At 46.2% G+C, this 18,771-nt stretch overlaps 1 protein-coding gene across 1 annotated transcript in view; it reads right to left on the bottom strand.

Moving 5' to 3' along the window:
* xylt1 (xylosyltransferase I) overlaps positions 1-18,771 on the bottom strand; it is a 294,644-nt gene that overhangs the window by 49,520 nt on the left and 226,353 nt on the right. The window contains exon 6 of the mRNA XM_078418358.1: positions 8,498-8,714. Within this exon, the coding sequence (XP_078274484.1) occupies positions 8,498-8,714 (217 nt within the window). The remainder of the gene's footprint in view (positions 1-8,497; positions 8,715-18,771) is intronic.

Raw genomic sequence — 18,771 nt, 5'->3', positions numbered from 1 at the left:
ATCCAAGAAGGTTTCCTTGAACTTCTTTAGTCAGAGAGTAGTTAATCTGTGGAACTCATTGCCCCAGATGGCTGTGGAGGCCAAGTCAGTGGATATTTTTAAGGCAGAGATAGACAAGTTCTTGATCAAAACGGGTGTCAAGGGTTATGGGGAGAAGGCAGGAAAATGGGATTATGTGGCAGAGATCAGCCATGATTGGAAAGCATGGCAGAGTAGACTCGATGAGCCAAATGGCCTAATGCTACTCCTGTAACTTGTAAAGTTGTAAACAGTGTATGGATAGTCGAACTCGTGAAGGGACCATACTGGACCTTGTTGTCAGGAACCTTGCCAGAAGACTAGTGTTACAGTGAAGAGCGTTTTGGAGATAATGATCACAACTCCATATGTCTGATGAAGGGTCTCGACCTGAAACGTCACCCATTCCATCTCTCCAGAGATGCTCCCTGTCCTGCTGAGTTACTCCAGCATTTTGCTTCATGTTTAGTTTAGTTTAGAGATACAATGCGGAAACAGGCCCTTCAGCCCACCGGGCCCGCACTGACCAGCGAGCCCCGCACATTAACACTATCCCACACACACTAGGGACAATTTCCATTCATATCAAGCCAATTAACATAAATACCTGCACATCTTGGATTCTGGGAGGAAACCAAAGATCTCGAAGAAAAACTGCTCGTTCACGGGTGGAACGTACAAACTCTGTACAGACAGCACCTGTAGTCGGGATCGAACCCGCATCTCTGGCGCTGAAAGTGCGGTAAAGCAGCAACTCTACCGCTGCGCCACTGTACAGCCACTGTGTCTATTTATCCATTCCTTGAGTGGATTCACATTACCCTATTGCTTTCTAAAGACGCTGCCTGACTACTGGTGTGTTTCCAACATATTATGTTTCCACTGTTGTCTACTGAGATTAAATTCTCATTTATTTCAAAGCAAATCCTACAAAAAGGAAATTCAGATAATCCTCACAACTCATCCCAGACCAGCAGGAAGTTTCAATTCTACATGAATGATTTTGGCAAAAAAATGAAACCAGAACATGCAGTAGAAGCTATTGTAATTGTCACGATTACACTGTCACGGCAGCGAAACATGTCCCTGGAAATAACAAGTAATATATCATTGGGAGAAAGCAAAATCTCTGTGCACCATGTTGCTTTGCTCCTTTTCCTCAAACAACTTAGCTTAATGAGTATAGACACAAAATGTTGGAGTAACTCGGCAGGACAGGCAGCAGCTCTGGAGAGAAGGAATGGGTGACGTTTCGGGTCGAGACCTTTCTTCAGACTGATGTCAGAGGAGAGAGAGATACATAGATAAGGAAGTGTAAGGTGTGAAACCAGGACAAAGGGGAAAGGGCAAAGGGGTAAGGTGTGAAACCACAGAGAAGGTAACAACAAGGCAAACAGAAATAAAATGTACTCGGACTGAGTCAGAGTAGTCGGAGAACTGGGAATGGGGAGGGATGGAGAGAGAGGGAGGGAAAGCAAGGGTTACTTGGTTAGAGAAGTCAATGTTCATACCGCTGGGGAATAAGCTGCCCAAGGTGCTGTTCCTCCAATTTGCACTGGGCCTCACTCTGACAATGGAGGAGGCCCAGGACAGAAAGGTCAGTGTGGGAATGGGAGGGGGAGTTAAGGTGTTGAGCAACTGGGAGAGTAGGTAGGTTTAAGCGGACTGAGAGAAGGTGTTCAGCGAAACGATCACCAAGCCTGCGCTTGGTCTCGCCGATATACAAGAGTCCACACCTGGAATGAGTAAATGAGAGTCATGCAAAAGACCATTCAAAGGGAGATTTGGTCTCTCTCCCTGTGCTCTAGCACATTTCAGTGAGTTTCTGTTAACGCGGCTTCTCTGTTGCCTGTGAATTATCCTCAGGACTCTCGGCAGTGCTGCATGTAACTAGGTAGGGTTGCCAACAAGGAACCCCAAACAAGGAACAAAAGGTGATGTCCAACAGTGTCCGGACCTACAGCGCCCCCCAGGCCTAATACGGGACAAGGGCGGTCCCATAAGGGACAAACCAATTTAGCCCAATATACGGGATGTCCCGGCTAATGCGGGACAGTTGGCAACCCTAGTACCAGGTGTCTGAGTGAACCTTTTCTTCAAACCGTTCCAGGGTCATCACAGCCTTGAATCGCACGGCCCAACTTCCTAGGCCTCTGACTGGTCCATCTCACCTGATGCCTGCCCACTTTCTTGCACTTCATTCTCTGTCTGACCAATGTGTGTGACCTTTTTGAAGAAGTAATAATATGTATTGATGAGCTGAAGTACTCTATGTGGACCTCATTGCCATGCGGCCCCAGTTGGGAAGCTGATCCAAAGGCTTTGTGCGCATGGAATCCAAGATGTTTTGACAGAACTGGATCCAAAACTGGGCACAATGGGAAGCAGAGGTAAGAGTGGAGGATTGTTTTGCATTTGGGAATCTATCCCAGCAGTGGAATTAGGGATTGGTGCTGGAATTCCTACTGCCCACTCTGTCGTGGCTATCCCTCGAGGTCGAGGATGATGGTCTACGTTCCTTCACAGAACGAAGACGCCTGTGCATGTGTTTGTTTAACGTGCGCTTGATGTTGCACTCCAAGACGCACACGGTCCTTCACAAACCAATCAACTAATTCCAATGGCAAGGGAACTAAGACGATTGGAGCTGATAGATTTGTGCAGCCTTCATCCGCCTTCACAGCCGTTGAGTTCAAGATAACTTCGTCCGCCTGGTCCGCCGTTGAGGTCTTGTACGTTGGATCGTTCTTAGTCTGGACCCTCGTCCTCGACCTTACTGCCATGGGTGGCCCTACCAGAAGCTAGTGCTTCTGACGGCATCACTCTCGGAATCATGGGGGCACACAAGTCTCTTCACCACGACAAGGTGAACCATCCGAAGAGGCCATTCTATGTATTGACAATCTGAACATGAATGTAGAAGGTAAGCTGAGCAAAGTCACAAGCGACATGGACATTTCCGGTGTTGATAATGTGTATAGTTATAGTCTTCAGGATGATATTCATCTGCCATAGCATGGGTATGGCAGATGGGATTTAATACTGATTTGTATGATTTGTTGCACTAACAATGGGAAGACCTGCACAATGAATGGCAGGGGCCTAGGAGTATATAAGAACAAGGATACAGGTTGGTAAGGTGATGAAGAAGCTACGTGGGATGCTGGCTATCTTTAGCCAGAGGCACAGAATGTAAGAAGATGGATTTGATGATATGATTTCATAAAGCATTGGTTAGGTGATTACTGGAGTACTATGTATCACCCTGGCCACTGCAGAGGAGAGCAGGCAGAGAATATTCACCATGATAGTACCTGGCATGGAACATTTCAGTTATGAGGAATGAGTGAATAAGTTGGGTTTGATTTTCTTCAGCAGAGGAGGCTGAGAACAGACCTGACATGGGTATATGGAACTGATGGAGATATAGTCGGCACATTTTCACCATAATAAAGCTGCGTAAAACTAGAGGGAGGCACAAGAAACTGCAGATGTTGGAAAAAAACTGCAGATGCTGGTTTAAATCGAAGGTAGACACAAAATGCTGGAGTAACTCAGTGGGTCAGGCAGCACCTCGGGAGAGAAGGAATGGGTGACGTTTCGAGTCGAGACCCTTCTTCAGACTGAAGAACCTCACCCATTCCTTCTCTCCCGAGTTGCTGCCTGACCCGCTGAGTTGCTCCAGCATTTTGTGTCTACGTGTAGATGTTGGAATATTGAGTAAACACAAAGTGCTATAAGACGTCAGTGGGTCAGGCAGCATCTGTGGAGGTGACGCTTTGGTTTGGGACCTTTCTTTAGACTAGAAGGTTAAAGGGTAAGGGTAACTTCAATATCTGGACACACACTTGATCTGCCAAGGCAGAGAGGGCTATCGATTGTGTTGGTGTGTGAGGCTGGCGTGATGGTTAACATGGAGATGGTGGGCTGACCACAACATGGAGATGGTGGGCTCACGACAACATGGAGATAGATGGTGGGTGACCACAACATGGAGATGGTGGGCTCACGACAACATGGAGATAGATGGTGGGCTGACCACAACATGGAGATAGATGGTGGGCTCACCACAACATGGAGATGGTGGGCTGACCACAATAAAATAGCAGCAAGAGTAGGCCAAGAGGGTCCTCAAGTGTGTACTGTATTTCCATATGATCAAGGCTGATCAATACTGCTCTCGATTCCTCTACTGCATCAGTCCCCGTCCCCCCCCACCACCATAAACCTCAGTGAAAAAGCTAACTGCTGCAGGAACTCAGTGAAGCAGCATTTCTGGAGGCAAAAGGATGGTTGACTTGGTTGGGACCCTGCAGCAGTACTGAGTGTAGAGGGGAGAGAGCCAGCATAAAAAGGTGAAAGGAAGGGATGAGGCAAGGGTGGGCAGAGGTTAGGTGGAGCCAGGAGAGGAGGGAGATGCCAGGCAGATGAAGCCGTGAAGCCGGTGGAAGCGGTAAGGCCAAGGGTATACCAGGCGACTGTCCTGTGGAATACCTATGCTGTTTTCACAATGACCATCTCTACACCTTGGTTCTGCAATTGAAACCCATCTTTCCATTCTAATTGTCCTTCTCCACTATCAGGGTGAAGTCAAACACAGACCATCAGAGAAACACCACGCAACCTCCTCGGTAATCACCTAACCAATTCTTTATGAAATCATATCATCAAATCCCTCTTCTTATATTCTGTGCCTCTGGCTAAAGATAGCCCACATAGGAGATTAGTGGGCAAAATTAGAGCACATGGTATTGGGGGTAGGGTACTGACATGGATAGAAAATTGGTTGACAGACAGAAAGCAAAGAGTGGGGATAAATGGGTCCCTTTCAGAATGGCAGGCAGTGACTAGTGGGGTACCGCAAGGCTCGGTGCTGGGACCGCAGCTATTTACAATATACATTAATGACTTGGATGAAGGGATTAAAAGTGACATTAGCAAATTTGCAGATACAAAGCTGGGTGGCAGTGTGAACTGTGAGGAAGATGCTATGAGGTTGCAGGGTGACTTGGACAGGTTGTGTGTGTAGGCGGATGCATGGCAGATGCAGTTTAATGTGGATAAGTGTGAGGTTATCCACTTTGGTGGTAAGAATAGGAAGGCAGATTATTATCTGAATGGTGTCAAGTTAGGGAAAGGGGACACACAATGAGATCTGGGTGTCCTCGTGCATCATTCACGGAAAGGAATCATGCAAGTACAGCAGGCAGTGAAGAAAGCCAATGGAATGTTGGTCTTCATAACAAGAGGAGTTGAGTATAGGAGCAAAGAGGTCCTTCTGCAGTTGAACAGGGCCCTAGTGAGACCGCACCTGGAGTACTGTGTACAGTTTTGATCTCCAAATTTGAGGAAGGATATTCTTGCTATTGAGGGCGTGCAGCGTAGGTTTACTAGGTTATTTCCCAGAATGGCGGGACTGTCATATGTTGAAAGACTGGAGCGACTAGGCTTGTATACACTGGAATTTAGAAGGATGAGAGGGGATCTTATTGAAACATATAAGATTACTAAGCGGTTGGACACGTTAGAAGCAGGAAACATGTTCCCAATGTTGGGGGTGTCCAAAACCAGGAGCCACAGTTTAAGAATAAGGGGTAGGCCATTTAGAACGGAGATGAGAAAAAACCTTTTCAGTCAGAGAGTTGTAAATCTGTGGAATTCTCTGCCTCAGAGGGCAGTGGAGGCCAATTCTCTGAATGCATTCAAGAGAGAGCTAGATAGAGCTCTTAAGGATAGCGGAGTCAGGGGGTATGGGGAGAGGGCAGGAACGGGGTACTGATTGAGAATGATTAGCCATGATCACATTGAACGTTGGTGCTGGCTCGAAGGGTCGAATGGCCTACTCCTGCACCTATTGTCTATTGTCTATTGTAGCCAGCAACCCAATGGCATGAATGTTGAATTCTTGACCATCAGGTGACCTACACTTCCTGTGTTCCTCTCTTCTTTGGTTCCGGGTGTCAGATGTTATGAGGAGAAGGCAGGAGAACGGGGTTAGGAGGGGAGATAGATCAGCCATGATTGAATGGTGTAGACTTGATGGGCTGAATGGCCTAATTACTCTCACCCAACAAACAATGGCCTGTTTCCTTTATCACCGTTACTGTTTTTGTATATCTTTCATTCATTGTTCTTTATCTCTCTACATTATCATCTATATCTCTCGTTTCCCTTATCCCTAACCAGTCTGAAGAAGGGTCTCAACCCAAAACATCACCCGTTCCTTCTCTCCAGAGATGCTGCCTGTCCCGCTGAGTTACTCCAGCTTTTTGTGTCTATCTTAGGTTTAAACGAACATCTGCACTTTCATCCTACTAATTCTACTCTTATCACATGACCTTATGTTCCCTCTGTGTCCCCCATTTCCCAACACCCCCTCACCCAATTTCATTCCCCATCTGTCCATCGTCCCTTCCTTATTTGGTTCCACTTTTGCCCTTCCTTTCCTATCAGATTCTACATCAGCAGCCTCTTGCTTCCACTTGTCACCTTCTAGCCTGTCTCTTCCTCCATCCTTATCTCTCCCTAACCTAGGCCCAGCAGCGCTGGTTTTTTTTGTTTTCCTTATCCTTCTACCCATTTCCATCCAGAGCCTCCATCTCCCCACCCCACCCCGTCTCCTTGCCTACACATTTCCATCCAGAGCCACCATCTCCTGACCGTCTCCTTGCCTACATGTGTCCTTCCAGAGCCCCATCTCCTGACCGTCTCCTTGCCTACATGTGTCCTTCCAGAGCCCCATATCCTGACCGTCTCCTTGCCTACACATCTCCATCCAGAGCCCCATCTTCTGACCCCACCCCGTCTCCTTGCCTACATGTGTCCTTCCAGAGCCACCATCTCCTGACCGTCTCCTTGCCCACATGTGTCCTTCCAGAGCTCCATCTCCTGACCCCACCCCATCTCCTTGCCTACACATCTCCATGTCGCACCTTGTCTGGTTCAGTCAATCCCTCCACATCCCATTGCAGAATACAATGTCCTCCTCGCAACATGCCCTTCCACCCACTTCCCAATCATTGTAAAACTTGGAGACGTTACACTTTGTTGCCCCCTCCAGGTCATTAATATAAATTGCTAACAATTAAGGGCCAAGAACTAACTCCTGGGGTACTCCACTAGTTAAATTCCTCCAGCCTGAAAGAGCCCATTTAGTCTAACTGTTTGTATTCTATGTTAAAGCCAGTTTTCAATCTACGCTAACATGCTTCCTGCAATACCTCGGCCTCTAAATTAATGCACCAGTCTCCCCATGTCATATAAGGACCTGTTTCTGCGCTGTACAAGTCTGATTATTTCTTGTGCAGGAAGGAACTGCAGATGCTGGCTTACACCAAAGATAGACACAAAATGCTGGAGTAACTCAGCAGGACAGGCAGCATCTCTGGAGAGAAGGAATGGGTGACGTTTCGGATCAAGACCTTTCTTCAGACTGTGTCAGGGGAGAGGAAACTGGAAATATGGAAGAGTACAAAGAGAATGTAAGGTGTGAAAAGGACAGATCAAAAGTTGACGATAATCAAGGAAATGTACAAATGATTCATTGTTGGCTGAGGGGAAAGTGACAAGGAAGGTTACAAATAGTAAAATTAATCAGGACAGTGAAACTAGTTGAAGAACTGGGGTGGGGGAGGGACAGAGAGAGAGGAAAAGCAAGGGTACTTGAAGTTAGAGAAGTCAATGTTCATACCACTGGGATGAAAGCTGCCCAAGCAAAATATGAGGTGCTGTTCCTCAAATTGGATCACCATCAGCTTTGATCTGTCCTTTTCATATTCTCTTTGTATCCTTCCATGTCTCCAGTTTCCTTCTGCCCTGACTCTCAGACTGAAGAGTCAAGTGTCCAGAGTGTTTTATTGTCATATGTCCCAGATAGAACAATTAAATTCTTACTTGCTGCAGCACAACAGAATATGTCAAGACCTGAAATGTCACCCATTCCTTATCTCCGGAAATGTTACCTGACCCGCTGAGTTGCTCCAGCTTTTTGTGTCTATCTTTGATTATTTATTCCCTGGATCAGCCCTCTCTCTAACATTTCTTCTCCTGGCGAGGTTTTTGTCCATCGTTCCCTCCTTGGGTCAGGCCTCTGCCCTTCACCTTCCCCCTGGCTCCCCAGTCCGTTAATTACTCATGGACTCAATCGCTTCTCTGTCGTAGGGATGGTCCCTGAAGATCCTTCATCCCCGAGTCTAGGCCAGTGTCACCTGACAGGTATCAGGTTATGGAGAGAAGGCAGGAGAATGGGATTAGGAGGCAGAGATAGATCAGCCATGATTGAATGGCTAAAATGGCCTAATTCTACTCCGATCAATTATGAGCTTATGCATGAAGTTACTGAATTGGTCAAGTGGTTGGCGTTTCAAAAAACAGCAACCAATATACCTCCCTGCTTCTTATTAAGTAAAGACAGTGCTTGTGGAGAGAGCATTAAAGGAATGACACAATGACATCAAGCAGTTTGACTCCAGTTCCTTACCTCAGCAGGTAGTAGTGTATAGGCATAAAACCGCTTCATGTGTGTCACCAGTTCGTCTTCTGAATAGTTCACGTATTCTACAAATTTTCTGTTGAGGAGAAACCAGTCCGAGCCGCCATCTACAGTGATGCCTTCTGGGATTTTCCTGTCTCCTAGGCGCCACATGTGCGTGTCACACTCAAAGAAAATCCTGTCCAATCCCTGCTTTCTTATGAACCTGAGAAAAAGACATCAAATGAGAGTTTGTTAGGGGAATGGGAGGTCATAAGGAATAGGAGTAGAATTAGGCCATTCGGCCCATAAAGTCAACTCCACTATGGTTGATCTATCCCTCCTTCCTAACCCCATTCTCCTGCCTTCTCCCCATACCCTCTGACACCCGTACTAATCAACAAACTATCTATTTCTTCTTTAGAAATATCCACTGACTTGGCCTCCACAGCCTCCTGTGGTAAGGAATTCCACAGATTCACCACCCTCTGACTAAAGAAATTTCTCCGCATCTCCTTCCTAAAAGAACTGCAACCTGTGACTGTGATTCTGAGGCTCTAGACTCCCACTGGTGGAAACATCCTCTCCACATCCACTCTATCCAAGCCTTTCACTATTCTGTATGTTTCAATGAGGTCCCCCCTTATCCATCTAAACTCCAGCGAGTCCAGGCCCCGTAACGACAAAGGCTCATCATAGGTTAATGCTCTCATTCCTGGGATCATTCTTGTAAATCTTGGGAGTTCATGTACTGCATTCGGGAAAGAGCAATAAATATAAGCCCTGCTAAAACTGGGATTGGCCACGGAAAGCAGATAAAACAGGGAAGTTCTACTTTCACATATCATTACATTCACCAACTGCAACAGTACAGTGTTCTAATGATGTCTACTAGAATTCTATTGTAAACAAAACTTTAATGAAATGAAGAATTCCAGATTCAGGGACAGTTTCTTCCCGGCTGTTATTAGGCAACTGAATCATCCTACCACAACCAGAGAGCAGTGCTGAACTACTATCTACCTCATTGGAGACCCTCAGACTAGTTTTATTGGGACTTAACTGGACTTTATCTTGCACTAAACGTTATTTCCGTTGTCAGGTATTTGTACACTGTGAATGGCTCGATTGTAATCAAGTTTTGTCTTTCCGCTGACTGGTTAGCACACAACAAAAGCTTTTCACTGCACCTCGGTACATGTGACAATAAACTAAACTGAACTAATAAGGGTCATTCATGCCCTCCATTAAACACATGAAAATATCAGCAGTGCTTAGTTCCTTGCAACAGTGACTGGTAATGGATAACAATTTGACTATGTACCATAATGTAGCCTTCACAGATCACTGCGTCGGGTGCTATTACAACACTGTCAGAATATGCCACATTTTTAATAGAGGGTGTACAAAATACCGTTGCAATTGATAGGAAGTATTTGTGGTGTTTAAAATTTTGCTGTAAATTGAGGATGAATAATCTAATGCAATTTCAAGCACATTCTCGCCAACCACTGGAATATATTTCTCATTTTCTGATACGTCTTTAACCACCGTCACTTCTGCTGCCTGTTCCAAACCCTGCTTTAGCTTAGCTTAGCTTAGAGATATGGCACAAAAACAGGCCCTTCAGCCCACCGAGCCCACGCCGACCAGCAGTCTCTGTTCATTAGCACTATCCTATACACGGCGGCTAATTTACAGTTTTACTGAAGCCAGTTAACCCACAAACCTTTAGGGTCTCTGGAGTGTGGGAAGAAACCGGAGCACCCGGAGAAAACCCACATGGTCACGGGGAGAATGTACAAAATCCGTATTGACAGCACTCAGTGTCAGGATTGAACCCGGGTCTCTGGTGCTGTAAGGCAGCAACTCTACCGCTGCGCCACCGTGCTGTGGTCCTGACAGTTTCTTCTGGGGTGTTGCACTTTCATTGCCCCCTACTATTGCACCTTCCCTTCCCCTGTCACTGAAGAACCACTGCAGCGTGGGAGTTATGTGTGGCTTGTCCAATGATAGGAGGTAATGTCCATTCCCATTCCAGCAAAGGAAAACATAGTGGGAAACTGCGGGAGCTCCAGCCACAGTGAAGAGTTCATCGAGTCTCACACGAGCCACTGAACCCGGCACTGTGAAGCCCACCAAGGAGTTTAGTTTAGTTTAGTGATACAGCGCGGAGACAGGCCCTTCGGCCCACCGAGTCCACGCCAACCAGCGATCCCCGTACATTAACACTATCCTGGACGCACACATGAGGGATAATTTACACTTACACCAAGCGAATCAATCTACAAATCTGCACGTCTTTGGAGTGTGGGAGGAAACCAAAACTCTTGGAGAAAACACACGTGGTCATGGGGAGAACGTACAAACTCCGTACAGACAGCACCCGTAGTCGAGATGGAACCCGGGTCTCCGGTGCTGCAGGCTCTAGAAGGCAGCGACTCTACCGCTGCGCCACCGTGCCACCGTGCATTACTGGAGGAAGCGCAGAGCAGCCCACTTCCATTCAATGTGCGAGAAAGCAAAATCCTGCAGACACTGCAGGCCTGAAGCAAAAACAGAACATGTTTAACATGCTCAGCAAGGTAGAGCACTTCTGTGGAGAGGGAACCAACGTCACTGTTTTAGGTTGGTGATTTATCTTTGTGACATCTGACCTGCTGAGTACTTCCAGCATTTTCTAATTTTATTCCTCTCTCCCAGCAACCCTTCCTCTTGTGTCCAACATTGAACGTGTTATCATTTTACTCAGTGAATGGAGATATTGAATTGGTGCTCAGAATGTTCCCCAGAGAGGGTGAGTGGGGAGGATGAGGTGAAGAGGCTTTGGGGTATATGGATAGGTCAAGTGAGTGGGAGAGAATGGCAGGTGGAATATAATGTGAAAAAGTGTGCAGTTGTCCACTTTAGTATAGAGTTTTGATAAAAGTAGGATAAATTAGATAATATTGATGGTTAAATATGTGATTATACACGAGAGGCCGAAGTATCTACTGTATTAAGACAGACACAAAAAGCTGCAGTAACTCAACGGGATAGGCTGCATCTCTGGAGAGAAGGGATGGGTAACGCTTCGAGTTTTTTTAACATATCTTTCATTCATTTGTTCTATGTCTCTCTACATCACCATCTATATCTCTCATTTGCCTTTCCCCTGACTCTCTGTCTGAAGAAGGGTCTCGACCGGAAACATCACCTATTCCTTTTCTCCAGAGATGCTGCCTGTCCTGCTGAGTTACTCCAGCTTGGTAAGAGTACCATTAGCAAATTTGCAGATGATACAAAGCTGGGTGGCAGTGTGAACTGTGAGGAAGATGTTATGAGGTTGCAGGGTGACTTGGACAGGTTGTGTGAGTGGGCGGATGCATGGCAGATGCAGTTTAATGTGGATAAGTGTGAGGTTATCTAATTTGGTGGTAAGAATAGGAAGGCAGATTATTATCTGAATGGTGTCAAGTTAGGAAAAGGGGACGTACAATGAGATCTGGGTGTCCTAGTGCATCAGTCACTGAAAGTAAGCATGCAGGTACAGCAGGCAGTGAAGAAAGCCAATGGAATGTTGGCCTTCATAACAAGAGGAGTTGAGTATAGGAGCAAAGAGGTCCTTCTGTAGTTGTACAGGGCCCTAGTGAGACCGCACCTGGAGTACTGTGTGCAGATTTGGTCTCCAAATTTGAGGAAGGATATTCTTGCTATTGAGGACGTGCAGCGTAGGTTTACTAGGTTAATTCCCGGAATGGCGGGACTGTCATATGTTGAAAGACTGGAGCGATTAGGCTTGTATACACTGGAATTTAGAAGGATGAGAGGGGATCTTATCGAAACGTATACGATTATTAAGGGGTTGGACACGTTAGAGGCAGGAAACATGTTCCCAATGTTGGGGGAGTCCAGAACCAGGGGCCACAGTTTACGAATAAGGTGTAAGCCATTTAGAACGGAGATGAGGAAAAACATTTTCAGTCAGAGAGTTGTGAATCTGTAGAATTCTCTGCCTCAGAAGGCAGTGGAGGCCAATTCTCTGAATGCATTCAAGAGAGAGCTAGATAGAGCTCTTAAGGATAGTGGAGTCAGGGGTTATGGGGAGAAGGCAGGAACGGGGTACTGATTGAGAATGATCAGCCATGATCACATTGAATGGTGGTGATGGCTCGAAGGGCCGAATGGCCTCCTCCTGCACCTATTGTCTATTGTCTTTTGTCTATTGACTACAGAGTGTAGCACCAGTCTGCTGGGTAAAAACAACTTCTCAATGCAGTACTCCTTGATGTGTCCAGGACAGTGATCGTTGTCTATGAGGTTACACTGTAGACTGCACATGGCCTTGTCTGAGTTGTCTCCTCACCTGCTCTGTCCTAACAGGGTCACCTTCTGGTAGCCCTGTCCACCGGGACTATGCTACTGCTCACCTTGAGGCAGCTAATATACACCGATCAGCCAAAACATTACGACCTGATGAACCAAAACATTATGACCACCTGCCTAATATGCTGTCGGTCCTCCGTGTGCAGCCCCATACGCAGCAGGGTGCGATGCACTGTGTATTGTGACACATTCCTCCCGTGACCACCATTAATATTTTCTGTGACTTGTGCCACAGTCGACCTTCTGTCGGTTCAAACCGGACGGGATAGCTTTTGTTGCCCTCGCGCATCGATGAGCCTTGGGCGCCGAACACCCTGTCGCCGGTTTGTGGTTTGTCCCTCCTCGGACCACTGTCGGTAGGTACTCACCACTGCTGACCGGGAGCACCCCACAAGCCTTGCCGTTTCAGAGATGCTCTGACCCAGTCGTCTGGCCATAACAATGTGGCTCTTGTCAAAGTCGCTCAGGTCTTTACTCCTGCCCATTTCTCCTGCCTCCAACACATCAACTTTAAGAACTAACTGTTCACTTGCTGCCTAATATATCCCACCCCTTGACAGGTGCCATTGTAATAAGATAACCAGTGTTATTCACTTCGCCTGTCAGTGGTCATAATGTTTTGGCTGATCCGTGTAGTTGTTCCTTCACCTTGGTTCAATCTTGGCCCCCAGTGCTATCTGCATGGTTTTCAGGTTCTCCCTGAGATCTTGGTTTCCTCCCATAGCCTAAAGATGTGAAGGTTGGTAGAAACAGCGACAATAGGTGCAGGAGTAGGCCATTCAGCCCTTCGAGCCAGCACCGCCATTCAATAAGATAGAGCTCTTAAAGATAGCAGAGTCAGGGGGTATGGGGAGAAGGCAGGAACGGGGTACTGATTGTGAATGATCAGCCATGATCACATTGAATGGCGGTGCTGGTTCGAAGGGCCGAATGGCCTACTCCTGCACCTATTGTCTATTGTCTATAATATGGTCATGGCTGATCATCCAGAATCAGTACCCTGTTCCTGCTTTTTCCCCGTATTTCTTGATTCTGTCAGCACTACGGGCTCTATCTAACTTTCTCTTGAAAACATCCAGTGAATTGGCCTCCACTGTCTTCTGTGGCAGAGAATTCCACATTCACAACTCTTTGGGTAGGTTAATTGCCCCCTGTAAGTTGCCCATTGTGTGTAGACAAGTGCTGGAAATTTGGGGAGAATAAAATGATAGGTGCAGGAGTTGGCAATTCGACCCTTCAAGCCAGCACCGCATGTAGGCCAAGTGTAAATGGCTACTTGAGGGCTGACAGAGGCCACATGGCCTGTTTCAATACTATTGACACTGTCTCTCTCTTCCTGCCATTGTTGCCACGTCCCAATTTAACGCCACCCATGGACTGCACTATATGCTGAATCTGGTCCCAGAAAACACAGGGAAATCCAAGAAGCACAGAACCCCATTAACCCACATCTGCTGAGTGTTCACATCTCAGTGCCTCTTTGTGCTGCCCCCGGTCACTCAATCCGAGCGTGCAGCCAACTCCATGAGGCTTTATTCAGCAGCTTGCCGGACAGGAGCTGAGTGGATCACAACCATTCAATTAAAATCTCACCAAGATGTGAGCTGCTTCACAGGAACCCAATGTAACCATTTCCGCTGGACTCAACCAGCCAAGCCACCGTCCGGCCTCACCTTCTTTCTTGCTACCCCGGTTCAAATAGACATTTTCATTGTGATCAGTGAGATGAACTGACGGCCTCAGAGATCACCGCTTGATCCTGCAGTTTGGTTAAGTCTGGAGTCTCGACCCGAAATGTCACTGATTCCTTCTCTCCAGGGATGCAGTCTGACCCGCTGAGTTACTCCAGCATTTTGTGTCTATTTTAGGTTAAGGTAAGAAGATAGACACAAAAAGCTGGAGTAACTCAGCGGGTCAGGCAGCATCTCTGGAGAGAAGGAATGGGTGACGTTTCGGGTCGAGACCCTTCTTCAGACAAGGTAAACTTAGCTTCCACGTAGGAAGAATTATTTCTGTTTAAAAAAAGGAAGGAATTCCTTTCTGCGGCATTAACATCATGATCTTATTAAAAACATGTGTTTTATTTTCTGCTCCACCATCTTCCTTGGGAACTTACATGACTACACACACACATGATGGTGATTTATGACCACAACACTTGATAAACATTGCCAATGGTGGGACTGATTGGATTAGGTCAAAGTGAGTTATAGATCTCCCAAGGGAAGCCTGTTCATTTTACACTGCTAATCAAAATGGATTCTGCTTATTACAGCCGTGGTATGGTCTCAGCATAAACTCAATTATTTAAATTAGCATCTTGCAAGATTTGTTGAAATTGATAATTTCTACTTCCCATATTTCTCCAGGCGCATGTTGTGGAATGGATCAAGCCACCACTAAGCAACCCAAAAACGACACTCCTGGAAAACTTCCTGAAGTTTTGCTCCTTTAGTTCAAAGATAATTTGCTCTCTCTTTTAGTGTTGCCTGACAAGGTGTTGATGTAATTATGGGCATGCGCAGAGACCTCAGTGCTTTGTCGGATATTCTTGCACTTGAATCACAAAATCTGTCTGATGAAAGTAAAGTATATTAATCTATTCAATTCATTTCATACCAGTAAACAGAAATGGTACGATTTACTGGAATTATCCAGCAGTGGCGCAGCGGTAGAGTTGCTGCCTTACAGCGCTTGCAGCGCCAGAGACACGGCTTCGACCCCAACTACGGGTGCTGTCGGTACGGATTTTGTACGTTCTCCCCATGTCCACATGGGTTTTCTCCGAGATCTTTGATTTCCTCCCACAGATCTAAGACACACAAGTTTGTAGGTTAATTGGCTTGGTATGAGTGTAAATGGTCCCTTGTGTGTTAATGCACGGGGATCGCTGGTCGGCACGGACTCGATGGGCCGAAGAGCCTATTTCCGCACTGTATCTCTAAACCAAACTAAATTATCATCTAAATGGAATACTTCTTAATTCGTGAAGCTGACAATCCTAGAGGTAAAGCACTAACTCCACATTTATACAACACGCTCTTTACTTGCATAAAATTATTTCAAGGATTTAACGAGCCACACGGCATTAACCTCCATTTTGAAGTGAGTTATTGCCTTTCAGTTTTTTTCCCCAAATTGGTGCCATTTCACATCTGTAGTGCATCCTGTTCATTAAATTTATGCAGCAAGAGGCAATTTAATCAGATCTTTGCAAAGTTATAAATCTCACTAATTAACCAACAAAGGCAAAAGTCAAAGACAGCTTGATCATGACAATTACTCTGCTGGCTGGAACATTTCTGCACTAATGGAAACACGACTGAAGCAATTGAAAACAAAGATCTACGGTGAACAGTACAAATTATGCAGCAGAAAGACACGCAGTTTTTCATTATTGGGATTGTGGAACTGGTGTAAATTTCTCCAATTGCTTTCTGCGTCAATAGTCTCCTATAATTGCTTTAACCTAATCCAAAATGTCTCCATAAATTACTTTTATGTGATGCAGGAAAATCAGAAAAGACCTCTGTATGTTTTCAGACGATCCTAACAATATCAGTGTTTAATGAATTTGAACAGCAACATATGTTATATTTCTTCTTCGGATGTACAGAGATCAGGCTTCATCTGGGTTTGACAAAAAGGTGGATTAATTCAGTTTAATTTGGTTTAGAGATACAGCACAGAAACAGGCCCTTCGGCCCACTGAGTCTGCACCGACCAGCGATCCCTGCATACTGACACTATCCTACACACACTCGGGACAATTTACACTTATGCCAAGCCAATTAACCTACGTCCTTGGAGCGTGGGAGGAAACTGAAGATCTCGGAGAAAACCTACGGAGTCACGGGGAGAACGTACAAACTCCGTACAGACAGCACCCGTAGTCGGGATTAAACCCAGATCTCTGGCGCTGCAAGCGCTGTAAGGCGGCAACTCTACCGCTGCGATACCGTGACCGCCCTGTCTATATAGTGCTTTTCACAATCTCGGTTTGAAGTAGGTTGCAACCAGTGGAATACTTTTGAAGTAGAGGCATTGTTGCAATATAGGATATTAAATTACACAGGGAATCCATGGATTTCCCTACAACACTGGCAAAGAAAACCCTTCCGAACGTCATCCTGAATTGCTTAGATTTAGGAAGTAACATCAGATTTTAAATAAAACTGGATGGCTAACTTGCCATTTGCAAGAACAGATTGAATTTAATCAAATGCAGAACGAAGGAGTTTATTCACTGGAAAACAGGGATGAATACATATTGTGTGCCATTAAAAAAAATTGCCATCAATTAAGTTAAACTATTTAACCTTTTAAAACAGAGCCATGGTATTAAGTGAGTGCATCCATTCAATGTTACTCAAATGTTTGGGCTGCAGATTATAAAATCGTAAATAACTCAGACTGAATAAGGAATGTTGAAAGTGGATGGGTTTGCTACCTATTTAAACTGGCGGAGCACACTGCCACCAGTGGCACCACGGTGTAATTACAACGTGGATAATTTAAATGGGCTATTCTGATGAAAGATCATACAATACAATACAATACAATATATCTTTATTGTCATTGTACAGGGGTACGACGAGATTGGGAATGCGCCTCCCATACGATGCAATAAATTAATTAGCTAGTCAGTATTAATTTAAACAACCCAATGAAAGAAATTTGGAACAGTTTTAAAACAGAATAAAGTGCAAGTAGATCTGTGCCGGTTCACTGTGCGATGTGACCATCCGGCTCAGCAGGACCGGTTCACAGCAGCTATGGCCCTGGGGATGAAGCTGTTCCTGAGTCTGGAGGTGCGGGCGTAGAAGGCCTTGTATCGTCTGCCCAATGGTAGAAGTTCGAACAGACTGTTGCTGGGGTGTGAAGAGTGTTTGTGGATGCTGGTGGCTTTTTCTGAGGCATCGTGTGTTGTAGATGCCCTCCAAGGCTGGTAGCTGTGTTCCGATGGTCCTCTGAGCTCTATGGACTACCCGCTGAAGAGCTTTCGTCTCTGCCTCCGTGCAGCTGAGATACCACACAGGGAAGCCATGCGTTAGGATGCTCTCTATGGTGCAACGGTAGAATGTCGTCAGCAGCTGTTGGGGTAGACCAGACTTTTTCAGTGTTCTTAGGTAGAACAGTCGTTGCTGTGCCTTCTTGACCAGCGCAACAGTGTTATTGGACCATGTGAGGTCCTCCGAAATGTGAGTGCCCAGAAACTTGAAGCTGGACACTCTCTCCACACTGTCCCCGTTGATAAAGATCGGGGCGTAATCCTCGTTGTGTGACCTACGGAAGTTGATGATCAGCTCCTTGGTCTTGGTGGTATTTAGGGACAGGTTGTTATCTGAGCACCAGTCCGCCAGGTTCTGCACCTCCGCTCTGTATTTTGTTTCATCACCGTTGGTGATAAGCCCGATCACCGTTGTGTCGTCTTCAAACTTGACAATGGTGTTGGTGTCGAATGCAGGAACACAGTCGTGTGTGAATAGGGAGTAGAGCATGGGGCTCAGAACACAGCCCTGTGGTGTGCCGGTACTCAGGGTGATAGTGGAGGACAGGTGCAGGCCCATTCTCACTGCCTGCGGTCGCTCCAGCAGGAAGTCCAGGATCCAGTCACATAACGACGAGCTGAGGCCTAGCTGGTGGAGTTTGGTGATGAACTTGGAGGGGATGACCGTGTTGAAGGCAGAGCTATAGTCAATGAATAGCATCCTCACGTACGTGCCCTGTCTCTCCAGGTGAGTCAGGACAGTGTGAAGAGCCAGAGAGATGGTGTCCTCTGTGGATCTATTTGCCCTGTATGCAAATTGATGTGGGTCCAGTGAGTCAGGGATGCTGGATTTGATGTGTGAGAGGACCAGCCTTTCAAAGCACTCCATGACTATAGGAGTTAGGGCAACCGGGCGGTAGTCGTTCAG

The sequence above is a fragment of the Rhinoraja longicauda genome, chromosome 21 (assembly GCF_053455715.1).
Source record: "Rhinoraja longicauda isolate Sanriku21f chromosome 21, sRhiLon1.1, whole genome shotgun sequence".
Classification (NCBI taxonomy): domain Eukaryota; kingdom Metazoa; phylum Chordata; class Chondrichthyes; order Rajiformes; family Arhynchobatidae; genus Rhinoraja; species Rhinoraja longicauda.
Note: the sequence above shows the minus strand (reverse complement) of the source record. Positions and strands in the feature narration are given on the sequence as shown.